A 16084-nucleotide genomic window follows, 5' to 3' on the forward strand; every position below is an offset into this window, starting at 1 on the left:
TTAAACCCTGTTAAACCTTGAAGACACGAAACAGATGGCTGTCAGTGTGTGTGTGTGTGTGTGTGTGTGTGTGTGTGTGTTCGTGCTATGTGGGGCATTTTATCCCAGTGAACTATACTAAAACGCGTGTACAGTATAGGGATGGGTACCGAATTCGGTACTTTTATAGGTACTGACCGAATTCCGTCGGTACTACCGAGTACTGATTCATGTAAAATCAAACGGTACCATGTTTCGGTACCTAAACAGCGTTAACTTTAAACTGATCATTGATTTCAACCTGTTTTCATTTGACGTCTTTGATTTACAAGCGTGCTGATGATCGCACTATTTTTAATTTTTTTATTTACCTCCTCGTCTGGTCCTGTCTGCTCACCGCGGCCACTAGCTGCTGCCCTCTTCCACCCCGGCGCAGAGACGAACAGCCGGCTCTAGGCCTGCTAGCCGCCAGCTGCTATCTCTCCAATGTCTCTCTATTAAACCAATTAACATTTATTACCACATAAACAAACGAAAAAGTACCGAAAATTGGTACCGTTGAGTACTGATACAGATTATTATGCGCGCAGACATACAGTTCATCCATCAGCTGGGATGTACAAACAATGCCCAGGTGTGTACGTAGCTTGCTATAGGTAGGTTTACGCTGCCTGCAGACACCATAATCAAGTAGCCATGCAGACCTGTCCAGTGAATATTGATTAAGTAGCCATGTGCAAGACGCAGTCTCTTCACAATATGATTCCATCAGACCTCATATCTACACTGTTTAACCTAATTCCGCACCTATGAATAGGATGAATAGGATGAATACGCATGCCTGTATGCACGCCTATTCATCAGTCTTTATGCAGACACAGGCGAATCAGTTAAGGCGTTTTAGTATAGTTCGCTGGCATAAAATGCCCCTCATAGCGTGCGTGCGTGTGGTTTTTTGCACCAGTTTTCACATGTTATGGTTTGAAAAACATTTATAAGCATTTTAGAGGGTTTGCATTGAGTCCATACCTACTTCTGTCTTTGTGTTTTGCAGAAGATTAGAAACATGCACAACGAGCAGCTGATGGGCATCAGAGGAGAGGAGGAGATGGAGATGTCGGACGATGACATGGAGGACTCCTCGGCTTCCAACAGCAAAGACTCTGAGGACTCAGGTAAAGATATTTGGGCTCAGAGGGTGCTGTCACATCAATGTAATAAATCTATGTACACCAGGGTTTTAGCTAAAAGGTGAGAATGATCTGCAGAACTCAACTTAGCTTTGCAGCTTGATACACTAATTAATACATGCTTAAAAGATAAATAGATAATTACTTTGACACTCTCCTGAGAATCTTTTGCTTTCTCTTGCAAAGCAAAAGTTGCAAGCAAATATTTTCCACTCTCTCAAGAAAAATGTACTTCAGTAACATGCCACAAACTGCTCAACGGTTGTCTAAATTTCTGTCTTAACCAGTGTTATTATGGTAAGGATGACTTCTTCTTGTTATAACAAGGTAACTTAGCGCAAACGGTGTGTGGAAAATGGATAAATGGAGGATTATGGCTCATTTCCTACACAATTAAATGAAGTTCTACTTCATGCCCGGGTTGAGATGTGGTGAGATTCTGCTGTTATTGAGCAAAGTTTAATTTAATTGATTCCACAGTTTTGTTTCTAAGTAAACAGAAGCACATGGCTAATTATGCAGGATGATGCCAGGATTGAACAAAGTTGTGGTAGATCTGAAGAAGCTGCTGATTGAACTGTCCAATATTTGATGAATTTAGAGTTATGGACTGTTCCATGCAGCAGTAATATTACGATGGTAATGAGGCTTAAGAACAAGCCACAGTAAATATTCCTTGTGAGAAAGTATTTATCTTTTTTTTCCCACCCATCTATTTATTTTACTACCCCATGAGTGTGAGTGGCAGCTAAAATAACAATTTCCGTATGGTGCACATGTTGTTTTGGCAAACTTCTAACACTTTTATCCAGCAAAATGTTAATTAGGGACTGCATTCCTCCTGACACCCTTCATCATCCCTCTACTTTTTAATGGTCGCCTCTTTATGTATTTGAAGGTGCACTGAACTGTGTGATAATATTACATACTCATAGTTAGAATCAGTATATTGTAATTTGGAAACACGGTTAGTTTTCAATATACTGTTTCTAGTTGGATTAGAGATGGCAGAATGAGTGATTTTACCACTGAATTAATTTGGCTTCTGTTGGATACATTGGCCAAACATTTTATCAGCACTGTTGGATAAATCCCCAACGATACACATTTTTAGGTTTGTAAAAATACTCTGCAATGATGAATAGTTTATTTAATATTGTTTTCCCAGATAGAAATTAAGAAAAAACTCTGAGAAGGGGCTGGAAGTACATCTTCATTTCCTCCTTCACTTAGTAGTTACAAAAATATCTGCAAAAATGTTAGTGTGTTTTCACTTTCTATAAGTTTCAGATTTCTTTTACAGCTTTGCCTTTTAATAGTAGTGACCGTACTGTATATAAATAATGGACCGTGTCGTCACCCATTGGTTTGTGGACTTCCCATTTGAGGCATCGAGTTCAGCATTACACTTATGGCATCATATTTGAGTCAAAAGTCACGCGAGGGATAACACACCTGCACACGCATTTATTTTGTGTCACGCGCGCAGATTTCAACTGCCGCGCGCACTTGTTTGATCTAGCACTTTAACTACTGTATGATCATTTAAAAACAGGAAACAGCATTTTTTAACCTTTTTATTACCAGTGATGAAGCATAGAGTTGTGGTTGTGAACGTCATGAAACAACCGTTGTTGTTGTTTAGATGATGCCGCCGCTACCAGCTGTCAGCAGTAAACTGAAAAGGCCACGTGGAGGGCTGGAAAATGACCAATCATAAGAGGCCCGGGGTCAGCCTTGGCCCCGCCCCCAGGGTGTCAAAAGTCCTCGCTCCACGCGAGCAGAGCTCCACCACGAGCGAGCACGGGGGAGAGAGAAAGAGTTGTTGTGCGTGTTGCTGTTGTTTGTTTACTTGCGCGCGCCTGAATCTGCTTCACTCGGTTGCTGAATATGTGCGCGAAGATCAAAAAAGTGCGCGCGGCAGTTGAAATCTGCATGCGTGACACAAAATAAATGCGTGTGCACATGTGCTATTGCTCGCGCGACTTTTGACTCAAATATGACGCCATATAAACTCATCGCCTCTTTCTTTTTGTATGTTGCCATCTTGTTTTCGGAAACTAGGAGCAGATCATATTTGGACCGTGGACGTGTGAGAGGTGAATCTGACGGATCTGACGACACTGCACTACACACCATCTGCTAATTCATGTTAGCATTAACTGTAGCATTAACTGGGATGTTAGTTTTAGCTAGCAAAAACAAAATGTATGTTACTTACCTGAAAAACAGCCGATTTTAGATTAAATATTTGGGCAGTCCGTGGCATAGAGGTTAGGAATTGGGCTGGTAACTGGAGAGTCGCCGGTTCAAATCCCAGTACTGACAGGTCAAGGACTGAAGTGCCCTTGAGCAAGGCACTGTCATGGCAATTTTGACAACTGCACTAAGTTAATGGGTGAGCTGGCCAAACACAAAGCAGTCAATACTCTGTTCAGCAAGTTTTATTAGCACATTCGGATTCCATACACCGCACAATTCCTAAGCCCCATACACCGCACATGAAAAACACAGATACAAGTCACTTTAACAAAGTTCTGACATAAAAATAAGCAAAACTCTTTTTTCATGTTAGAGTTAGAGGTAAATGTTGGACCATGTGATTCTCATCTCTGCAGCACATTATTGGCTTTGATGGAATGTAACTAGTAAGGTACATTTACTCATGTACTGTACAGTTTTGAGGTACTTGTACTTTACTTGAGTATTTCCACTTTATATAAGTTTATACTTATTCATTTAGCTGACAGCTTTACTTACTTTTCAGGTTGTGATTTAGCATAAAACACATGATAAATCTAAAATGAATAGACATCATTTGTTTAATTTAACCTCATAACAGAATATTAAGTAGTTAAAACAAGCCCTTTCTTTACAGATTTACTGCTTACATAAATGCATCATTAGTAATAATCCAAAAATCTATTTGGAATATATAAAACATCCTGAATAATGAGTGCTTTTACTCCTGAAACTTTTAGTATATTTAGATGCTGGTACTTTTGTACTTTTACTAAAGTAAGTTTTGAATGCAGGACTTTTACTTGTAGTTGAGTAATTTCACAGTGTGGCATTAATACTTTCACTTAAAGAGGTAAATGATCTGAATACTTTTTCCACCACTGAGTATTGGTCTCTTCCTTTTTTTCAATTTGCTCATGAAAGTAATTCTTTGAGGTGTAGGAAACCACTTAGTATAGTAGCTGTAGACAAAGTGGGGTCAATCAAATTGGTTGCACCAAAAATTGCATTACAACTGTTTTTCACAAAGGAAAGCATTGAAATCATGGAACCATTGAAGCCTAAATCACACAAACACAGAGAGAGGCAGAGTGAATCGGGGCCTGCATTACCTCTGAAAAGAACCTGTAATCTGATATTAGAAACAGGCAACACAATGAGAGATAAAAAAAAAAAAGCTTTGCAGAACAGGAAATAGAGCTAATCTTTTGAAATCTCTTTTTCTGAGGGAAAGTCGCGGCCTTTAGGCTTCATATTGGGAGATGCTTTGTTATTATTACCGCAGTGAATCTGTGCACTGATAAATCTGATATGCGAGCAACAAAAAGGCTTCTGAATTAAACAGGGAATAACGCCAGCATTTGCTGAAGCTTCCTCTAATGAAAATATGTCATATTGGGGGCATACTTTATGGAATTTGATAAATTATGTAGCTGGGTTTACAGTAATTCAATGTACACACAGACACATGAGCACAAAGAAGCTGCAGCAGTGAGAGAATAAACTCTTGCATGGCTGCAGGTGAATGTGTTCGTTGGAGTTGATAACATTAAGGGGAAACAGGGGAAATTGGACAGAATCTGGCTAAACTGTTGGCTTTCCTTGGGCAGCAAGTTAATAAGACTTAATAATCAATACTGTCCTCTGCCCATCTCTGCCTCTCTCAATGCTGCAGGGAGAAAACACACATTTGCACACAAGCTGGCTCTTCTCATCTTTATATTATCATAATTTAATCATGTTTCCACACATATCTAGAAAAGAATACAAATACATTCATTTCAAAGTATTTCTCGACACACAAAACCATCCATATGACATCATGAATATCAGAGTATCACTGTGATATTTTAATGTGATTCACATGCTAATCACTCATGAAACTGAGTGGATATTGTTACCATCTAATCTATATCATCATTCAGCACCGTTCTGGATGAAATATTAGACTTTTTATCTTTGTATTTTTTTGTTATTTGACTGACAGCCATTACAACAGCAGGCTCAAATTGAAAATAATTTAATAAAAACAGGAAATGTAAATCGTGTCTCTCTCCGCCATCTGATGGAACGAGCTGTGGAATTGTGTATTTTACAGTTCAGCAGTGCTGGAAAGAATGAGTCGTGTTCACACAAACTTTCTTAAATTATCGTCTTGTCACTCTCGTTCAGGTGGAAATTACCCTTAAAATAAAACAACCTACAGTTCATGAAATATGCATTTATTCAAACTGTGCATCTTCGCTGATTTTGATTCACACCATGACAGACCCACAGGTGGTCCGCTGATTTATAAGCTGTGAGAAAACAAGAAATGAAAATGAGACTCATGCAGAAAGACAGATCTTAATATCTTAGAGGAGGGTAAAACTGTTACTGATGCTGCCGGTGGCATCAATAAAAAGACATACAGTGTTCTGGGAGAATAAAAAGGCAGTTTAACTTAAAGTTAAGATGAAAAAATGTGAATAAAAAAGTGTATTTGTGTGCGACAGGTCGACATCACGACACCATCAAGACTCAGAATATCCCGTATGGATAAATAGATTATAGGAAAGGTTATTTTGTAACCAGGCTGTTGATTTGTTTCAAGCAGCAGATGGAAAGCTCAGACTGGAGCTGATGTAATAGTATTGTTTCTAACAGTTGCACTGGTAAATAAAAAATAAAAAAACCTCTTGTCAGACAGTCAGTTTCAGAAAAATCGTGATTAAATGATATCATGTCATCAACCCTGTCCCTTTGGATGAAGTATAAACACTTCTTTTTTTATTATAAGTACAAAAGTAAGACAATAATATCTTCACAGGCAAAGCATTGTATGAAAAAAAATACAAATTACAAACAAAACATCATGTATGAACCAAATATAAACAACAAGCTAAGCCAATAAACAAAGAAACTAGAATATAATAGAAAATACATCAAAAAAGGATTAAATAACTGTCATTATAATGTTATTTATATATAATAATATAATATATATTATAATGACAGCATATTGCAGTTGTTGTTTTAGGGGGAAAACTATTAACTATGCCATGTGCACGTGATGATTTTGTGTGTGTGTGTGTGTGTGTGTGTGTGTGTGTGTGTGTGTGTGTGTGTGTATAAGGGGAATTTTAAAAATGTAAATAATAATACAAGTAATATTATATTTTTTAAATTAAAAAAATAGGTGACACATCAAAATATTATTATTAATAATAATAATTATAATAATAAAAGCAGTATATTTTAATGTAAAAAGATGGTAGTAATAAGGAAGAATTAAAAAATTAAATAAAAATAATGAAATACTCTAAAATCAGATAATAATCATAATTATTATTATTATAATTATTATTAAAGTAGTATATAATTTTGAAATTATAATAAAAGAAGTGACAGTAGTAGTACCAGTAACAGTAGTATTATAGTAGTACAGTAGTATACACTGCACTTCAAAAAAGAATGTCTAAAAACAAGATTAAAACACTAAATCTGAAGGAAATTATCTTGTTGCTTGACAAGATTTCTTTAATTATGATTGTTAAATCTAGAAATAAGCATGTTGAACACTTAAAATAAGAAATTAACTCTTAAAACAAGATAAATTATGTTACACTTCTAAATCTAAAGTTTTTTTATCTTGGTAAGAAACAAATAATTTGCAATTTATGTTGTTTTAAGAGTTAATTTATTTATTTTTTATTTCTATTTTAAGCATTCAACATGCTTATTTCAAGATTTAACAATCTTAATTTAAGAAATCTTGTCAAGGGAAATTATCTGTCCGTGCAGCAAGATCATTCCCCTCAGGCAGGGGCCAGTGTTAAATCAGAGGGGCACATTAAGAAACGCCATTAATTATATTTAGGCATTCAAAACCATTATTTTTGGGATTATATCTCATTTAAGTATATTTGGAAGATACAAATACACCGATTGAAACAATGAGACTTATACAACAATAATTACTTTTGCACAACAATGACATTTCTCATTTTTGTGCACAATTACTTTTTATTTTATTTTGAAAGTGCAGTATAGTGAGAATGATCTTTTTTTATATATACACAAGCTTTTATTGCACAATTAATCTATTATACAATGGACACATGCTGGGTTCCTTTTGTGCACAATGAGATATTGTTTGAACAAAAAATAGGTAAGAATTGTTCGGTCGTTCATCGTTATAAATTGATCATTTTATTATTAATTTGAAGCCAAGGGCTTCTTCATAGGGGCAGTGGCACTAACACTTCTATAAGCTTCTATTTTATATTAGCTAATTTTAGGGGCATTTATTAATATATTAGAGGATTTCAGATCAAAATCAATAAATCGGCTTTGTTCTGCTTCCAGTCGCACTGAGGTCAGTGTGAATTAAATTTGTGCAGGAAAGTTAACAGCAGAAAAAAAAGAAGGAGAATCCTATTGAAGTCAAAAGCCTATTTAGAGATAAAAGCCACTTTTGCCATTTTTCAAAAGGGATTGTATTTTAGTGCCTGCATGGGAACATAATTTCTTAAACGCTCTCATACTCTGCATTTGGTTCACAAATGTAAAAGGAGGAAAACGCTTCTTTGTCTGACAGTCTCTGGAGGGTTTCAGGACACTTTTCCTGTTATTGAGATTAAACAGAATTAATTTTGCGTTTCTTTTAGAGTTTAGAAAAAAGCTACAGTATTTTTAACTCGATACAAAATCAGTGGTTGATATGTGTGTGCTATGTAAGATATTTGTTCATTTATTAAGCTATTATGGGTAAACTTCCATCTTATATTTGCACTTTATTTGCACAGAAATCTCACTCCAGTCCCAGATAACAAGATAAGTTATTATTTTATGTGTATCTGCCTGATTTTAAACAGGTACAGTGGTGACAGCTTGGATGGTTCTTGGCACTTAGTGTCATTTATCTTGATTTGGTTGTTAAAACACAAGAAACGTACTTTAAATGTTCATGTCAGCCAGTTTGTGTTCAAAACCATCTGAAAGACAAACTGTTCCCCCAACAAAAAAATAATAAATTAAATAAAACTAATAATAAATAATGAAATAATAATTTAATGCAATTATTTTTTACTGATATTTTGATTCAGATGTGATTCACAATGTTGGAGGTATTGGTAATTTTCCCACAATTTTTCTAACTTTCATTTTACAGAAGTCAAGTATGTTTTTATAGCTATTTTACGAGCTTTGATTATTAATAACAAGAGTTTGTGGTTTCAAGAATATGTCAGAGAATCAAACATTAAAGCAACTACAACTCCAATTCCAAAACAGGCGGCATGCTGTGAGAAATGTAATAGAGTTTGGCATTTAGTTAGAAACTACAGCGATTAAATCCTTTCTTAACCGTCCAATAATGTGCCACTTTGTGTGTTTGTGCCCCGTATGAATCTGATGAATCTGTAGGTGTTTCCCAGGCTGAAGCCTTGAACTGTCATAGTGTTATACATCACTAACACCACATTCCATCCTGTTCTCCGTACCTTATGTATGTAATCTGTAGGTGTTTCCCAGGCTGAAGCCTTGAAGGAGGAGAACGACTCCCTGCGCTGCCAGCTGGACGCCTACAGGAACGAGGTGGAGCTGCTGAAACAGGAGCAAGGCAAGAACCAGCCGATGGGCAGCGAGGAGGACAGCACACACTCTCAGCAGCTCAGCTTCCTGCAGCAGGCTCTGCAAGGCATGCAGAAGGTAACTGGTGTTTAACTGAATACATTCACAAGGTCCACAGGGTGCAGATATGCATACAGATCCTCCTACTGCGCCTCTAAAAGATATGGCTCTTCTGTGATAAAACTGCAGTTTTCTGAAGACGGACTGGACTGGAAAAGAAGACCGATATTTTTCAGAATTTCTTGCATTATATCATCTCAGTAGATGTATCCTGTGATTCAGGTTTGAAAAAATGTTGCAGATTTAAGAGATTTAAAGTGGCAAATCTGTGCGAAAAAAGTCGCAGATTTACGAGAAAAAAGTGGGAAAAAAGCAACTTTTTTCTCCCAGATTCACCACTTTAAATCTCATAAATCTATGCATTTTACCCACTTTAATCTCGTAAACTTTTTTCTCAAAATATTATCTTCATATGTTTTTTTTACACATTCTAGCAGTATGTAATATCCTCCAATATTCTCTAGGGTTGAAATTTGGAATTTGCAAGTATTTCAATGAGTGTCCTATTAAGGGTTAAAGTGGTGAATCTGGGAGAAAAAAGTTGCTTTTTTTCCACTTTTTTCTCGTAAATCTGCGACTTTTTTCGCACAGATTTGCCACTTTAAATCTCTTAAATCTGCAACTTTTTTTCTTGTAGATTTGCCACTTTAATCTAGTAAATTTGCAACTTTTTTCTCGTAATATTACCTGAAGTTACCAAATATAGTTCTTTGCCTGATAAAGGGTTAAATAGTATCCAGCTGAACAAACCATTTAGTTTTAGGTTTGAGTCTTTTTCTTTTCATCCAAAACAGGCAGAAAATGTCTTTCCTGTGTTACATTTTCTTTATTGAGAATGTTCCTGCTCCCAGAATAATAATATGAGATCATTTGACTATCACACTTGATTTTCAAACAGTTGAAAAAAGTCGCTTTGCATTGAAAACAGGTGAGTTGTTTTAACTTATCAGGAAAACAAAAGCCCCATTTCAGTCACTTTACGGGTCATGACAACAAACCTCTGTCTGGTTTCTGTGTGGCTCCAATCAGCATTAGTTAAATGTTTCTGCTGTTGAAGTAGCTTCACTCTTGGCATTCCTGTGACTGTCTGTGATATTGTGACCCTGCAGGAAGTGTAAGGACTTTTTTAGTGTCAATCATAGCAGCTTCGGCTTATCACAGCTGATAGTAATCAAAGATTCAATCATGGATCCAATCAGAGTGTACTTCACAGCTCAGAGAAGCTGCAGGTCATCTTCAGGACTATCACACTCAACAATTACTGGATGTACAGAAACAAACTGTTGGCTTTCCAAATAAATAATTCTTTATCAACTTTTATCTCTCAGCACCTTCACTATCCAAGAGCTAGGTTAAAGTCACACAGGTTCAAATGAACAACACTCACCTGCCACTTTATTAGGTACACCTGTGCCATTGCTGGTTAACTCACATATTTAATCAGCCAATCACATGGCAGCAACTCCATGCATTTAGGCATGTAGACATGGTGAAGATGACCTGCTGAAGTTCAAAACAAGCATCAGAATGGGGAAGAAATTGATTTAAGTGGCTTTGAACATGGCATGAGCTGCACGGTGATGTAGTCGTTCACAGCAAGAGGGTTGCAAGTTCGACTCCAGCCGGCGGCTTTGTGGAGTTTGCATGTTCTTCCCGTCTCAGCGTTGGTTCTATCTGGGTACTCCGGCTTCCTCCCACAGTCCAAAAACATGAAGTTTAGGTTTAATAGGTGACTCTAAATTGGTGTGAATGAGAGCATGATTGTCTGTCTCTATGGCCAAAATCAGATGTTTAGCTCATCATCCAGATTGGAACTGGATGGCTCTTTTGAAGTCTGAACAGTCACAAATCACATGAAATCCGATTTTTGCAAACCGGATTGAAACCACCTTCAGGAGGTAGTTTCAAATCTTATTTGGACTGATGGTCTCAGTCTGAACCTCCAAACACTCAGATCGGTTCTGACTGTCCGTGACGTCACTCTACGCGGCACGCGTAGCACCGGCAGCGCGGAGACGAGGTGTCCACCGGCAGCCGCGCCCGACTCATGTGGTCCGACGGGGGCGCCATCCGCCCGGTTTCTCCCCTGGTGATCTGAGATATACTGTATACAATATACTGAGGTGACCTGCCTCCCTCAGGTTTGTTGTTGTTGTTCTTGTTGCTGTCGCAATTATATGACGTCTGACGTTCTGACGCCGTTACTATGGCAACCTGTCAGATCAGTCGATAATGTGGCCCAGTCTGAACAGAGCCATATCAGATTTGGACACTTGCTAAAAACAGTGTGGACAGTCAGCCCTAAAAATCTGATTTGAGTCTGAATCTGATCTGAATCAGATTCGCCTGCAGTCTCAACGCGGCCTATGTGTCAGCCCTGTGATTGGCTGAGACCTGTCCAGGGTGGACCTGCCTCTCACCCAGTGTCAGCTGGGATTGTTTCCAGCCCCCCGAGACCAGAATGCAGATAAGAGGTTATGGATAATGAATGAATGACCATGGCATTGTTGTTGGTGCCACACGGGCTGGCCAGAGTATTTTTACTGGGATTTTCACACACAAGACAAGGCAAGTTTATTTTCTATAGCACAATTCAACACAAGGTAATTCAAAGTGCTTTACATACACATTAAAAGAGCAAGACACAATTGAAAACAGTAAAAACAGTCAGTTAAAACAGGGAAATAGAAATAAAAATATAAATGAGATAAAATAAGATACAGCAGGATAAGAAAAGAGATAAAATAATAAAAAGCACAACTCAAACATTGGGTAGTTAAAAAGTAAGGGCAGTAGAGCAGATAAGTGTTAAAGTTTAGTTTAGTTTTTTAGTTTTTATTAAAGGATCCCCATTAGCTTGTGCCGTGGCAGTTGGCTAGTCTTCCTGGGGTCAAAACATTCCAACAAGTAATACTCAACAGTCCTACAACAACTTTAACAGTAAAAACACATTCCAAAATACATCAGAAAAGTGCAGCACAAAAGTTCATTACAAAATGCAGCACAAATTTAAAAGACAGTTTGTAGAATCAAACCATTGAATTATAGCCATTTGGATTAAATGTTTAGGAATAATTGGTCAGTTAAGAGTACGCTGCAGTAAACAATAGTGTCTTTAGTCCTGATTTAAAGGAGCTGACTGTTTGGGCACAACCATTTCTAGGGATTACAGAGAATAGTCCGGAAAACATAAAATATCCAGTGAGCGGCAGTTCTCTGAGAGACCAGAGCAGAATGGTCAGACTGGTTTGAGACGATAGAAAGGCAGCAGTGGTTCCAGCCGAGGTCTGCAGGAGACTGAATACACAACACGTCCAACCTTGAAGCAGAAGACCACTACACCACTTTATTAGGAACACATATCACCTCATAAAGTGGCCGTCCAAGGAGAGGATGAATGCAGAGTTGACCTTGGCAGAGTTCTGAGCTTTTTATGTGTCTTTTTGTTGTTGTTATCTCTATCGTGCAATGTAGTGAAACACATTCTGCTGCACAGAAATCATGTTCACACACCTGAGTGTCACCTGATTGATTTTCATTTTCTTTACTGTAGTTCAGAGGTGTCAAACTCTGGCCCATGGGCCAAATTTGGCCCGCAGTATAATTATATTTGGCCCGCGAGGAAATACCAAAATATAATACTACAAATCCCAGAATGCTCTGCTGGTGTTCTGGCTTGAACACAGTAGATCGGTGTGTAGCAAACTGAGCAACAATTAAAGTGTCTTTATGCACTTTTTCTTGCTAGTCCAAGGCTTGAATGGCTGCACATTCATTGAAGGATATTATTATTAGTCATTTGGTTTATTATTGTTATTTTATTCTTGCATTTATTTTTAGCCTGTGGAAAAAGATTACTGTTAAATTTAAATTTAAAGAAGGCCGCATATAAAATAAAGGGACATACATACGATTTTTATTTAAATTTTATTTAAGAAATGAATGCCATTGATGTGTTTGTTTGTTTTATTTGATATTTGATTTTGCATGTTTGCAATATTAAGTTATATCAAGCTTTGCTTGTTCCATTTCGTTTGAACTTGTTTAGGTCAATTTTTTCAATAAATATCAATGTTGGCCCGCGACTTTGTCCAAGTTTAAAATTTTGGCCCACTGTGTATTTGAGTTTGACACCCCTGCTGTAGTTGAATCTGAGAAAAAGTACGGTAACACTTTACAATAACCATCTAAGTGATGTTTATAGATGGTTTATAAACCAATTATTATTAACCATTTACAAAATTCAATACATATTTAATCTTTAAATGTTTTCAAGCAATTTCTTAAAAGGTATAAGAATCATTTTGAAATCATTTACATACTTAATATGGTGTTAAAAATGTTATAATGGGTGTAAAGCTATTGATAAACTAATAATTATGCTTGTTTATGGTAAAGTAATCTATTTGGCATTTATAAATTATAGTTCAACATTATTACATTTTCTATTCACTATTCTAAATGGCCTATATACAGTTTATAAATAATGATTAAACATTAATAAACTATCTGTTTACCATTTATAAATAGTCTATTTATCATTTATAAATGATGGTTATTGTAAAGTGTTACCAAAAGTACATATTGCACCTTTAAAACTAAATTATTTGCAGCAATAAACTAGTGTTCTTGTCATCTGATGCAGTGTTTGTTGGCTGCAGGCGTGTGTTTGCAGACAGGTCAGGATGTCATGTGTTAGTGTTTGATTGAACAATACAGTTTGGCATTTAGACAGAAATTACACCCAAACAGAGAGACTTTGTGGCCCCAGGACCCACATTTAGACCCACAGCTTTAAGCTATATTTAATAGAATATTACCCTCAGGAACATTTAGTTATCCACTTAAAAGAAAAGAAAACACTCAGACGGCAATCCACTTTCCAGATCACCTGCTGTGTTGTCAAATAGCCCCGGCTCACATTTACTCTTCCTCCAGCAAAGAAGATGTCACGGAAAATATTGTTTTCAAGGCAGAGGAGCTTTTTTTCCACTTCCATCTCATTTGACAAAGTGCATTGTAATCACCTTTATGAAATGTGTAGAAAACGTCAGAAGATAATTTGAACACTTTTCTCCTGAAATGTAGTCGCTCCTTGAAAATGCTGAAGTATTATCAGCACATAAATTCATCCCGTAGGAGAGAACTGATGTTCACCTTGAAGCAGAAAAGACATTTTTAAAACCTTTCTCCCACATGACAGAATACACATATCACATTTTGTCCTTTATCTAAATGATGGAAAGAGCAAACACATTTTCAGGATTATATTTCTTGACTGTTGACTGTTTTTCCACTTCCCACAAACACGTTCACACACATCAGGGAGCTGCAGAATGCACAATCTCCTGTTTATCGTGTGGAGATTTGCCTCTGGTGCTCGCCCAATAGTCTATTCAGCAGTAAGTCTTAATTAAAGCAAATTAGGCAACAGTTCTGCAGTCAGTGTTTTGAGTTAAGCCTCTAAATTAATGTTCTGCTTTGGCTTAAGTAGAAACCTCCTTCCACCAGATTTACACCACGCTTCAATAATAAGGTCTTATCTGCATTCAGGAAATGCTCAGATATAAACACACACTTTGATAAAATGTTTGTTTGCATTATCATATGACCTCAGTAAACTCAGAGGCAGCTGCGATTTATGCAGAAGATTGTCCTTAATGAGAAAATATCTTCCCATTGGATAGAAGGCCTCATTTCCATCTGACACTGAAGATACAATCTGTTTTAGTCTTTCTATATGTAGTCTGGATTACAGGCTTTATGTTTAAATCAGGAAGTTGTTAAAGGTAAAATACATAACTTTTACACATTCAAATGTCTAAAAACAACTTCACCTATTTTTTAAAAGTCATCTTAAAACCTATTTTTATTCCTTGGCTTTTAACCATGCATGAGACTCTGCTCTTGTTTTTAGTGTTTTATGGTTTGCTTTTATTTATTGTTTTTTAAATTGTCTTTTAAAAAGCAATGAATCTATTTATTTTAGTGTTTATTTCATGCTTTATTAATTTTTTTGTCTCTTGTTCTGTTTGTTTATGTACAGCACTTTGTTGCGGCTGTGGTTGTTTTAAAGTGCTTTACAAATAAAGTTGAGTTGAGTATTTATAATATTCCAAATGTTTCCAAAAATTATCATAGCAAGGGAAATACATAATTGTAATCAAGGTACCACCTTTCTTTTGGGCGGTGTGAAGAATCGTAAGCGTTGTTGTTGTTGTCATTTTTAACAATATATTTTAACGGGACGAAGGATTTTAGCCGTCAGATGTCTGGAACTTTAAGTTAACAGTGAAACAAGATTAACAAAGTAGCTCAGCTTGCAGCCAAACCATGTCAGAGAAACTCAGATTTTTAACATGAAATTGCTTTATTCAGGGTTTGTTTTTTGTTTTTTTTAGCTTTTTCAGTTCCCAGGGACTTGTTCGGTAAATTGAGTTTATGACTTAAGTCAGGTTTGTTTCAATGATTTGATTTGGTTGGTTATTTGGGTATTATGGCAACTTATTCTTGGAAACTTGTTGAATCTGCTTTATGGGATTGAGTTAACCAGAAATGATTCCCCCTAATCGAAATGAGCCTGGCTTATTTGGTAAACTTGATTTATGAAACAATCAGTGTTGGAATGTAACTAAGTACATTTACTCAAGTACTGTACTTAAGCACAATTCTGAGGTACTTATTTACATTTAATGTAACTTTATACTTCTACTCCACTACAATTTGGGGCAAATATTGTACTATTTACTCCACTACATTTAGCTGACAGCTTAAGTTACTTTTCAGGTCAAGATTTACCATAAAAACATTATATATTTAAAGTGATTAGACATTCGTTTTATTAAGTCTCATAACAGTGTATTGATAAGTAAAAATTAGCCCTATCTTTACAACACTAAATTCTGCTTACATAAAGTCATCAATATAAATAATTTAATAATTTATATTTTGAATATATAAAACAATCTGAGTGGGTCCATGCTGCATAACGAGTACTTTTA

General features: G+C 36.4%; 1 protein-coding gene and 1 long non-coding RNA gene across 2 annotated transcripts in view; one reads left to right on the forward strand and one right to left on the reverse strand.

Moving 5' to 3' along the window:
- The window catches only part of LOC131981619 (ecto-NOX disulfide-thiol exchanger 2-like), a 331480-nt gene that overhangs the window by 283085 nt on the left and 32311 nt on the right, over nucleotides 1–16084 (forward strand). Inside the window, exons 10-11 of the mRNA XM_059346003.1 lie at nucleotides 1034–1154; nucleotides 8914–9101. Coding sequence (XP_059201986.1) covers nucleotides 1034–1154; nucleotides 8914–9101 — 309 coding nt within the window. The remainder of the gene's footprint in view (nucleotides 1–1033; nucleotides 1155–8913; nucleotides 9102–16084) is intronic.
- Nucleotides 5133–10349, reverse strand: LOC131981620 (uncharacterized). Its single transcript, XR_009395317.1, has 3 exons — nucleotides 10082–10349; nucleotides 8894–9083; nucleotides 5133–5707 (listed from the first exon to the last, which is right to left on the reverse strand). It is a non-coding gene; the product is annotated as an uncharacterized LOC131981620 (long non-coding RNA).

Source organism: Centropristis striata, chromosome 12 (genome assembly GCF_030273125.1).
Source record: "Centropristis striata isolate RG_2023a ecotype Rhode Island chromosome 12, C.striata_1.0, whole genome shotgun sequence".
Taxonomy (NCBI): domain Eukaryota; kingdom Metazoa; phylum Chordata; class Actinopteri; order Perciformes; family Serranidae; genus Centropristis; species Centropristis striata.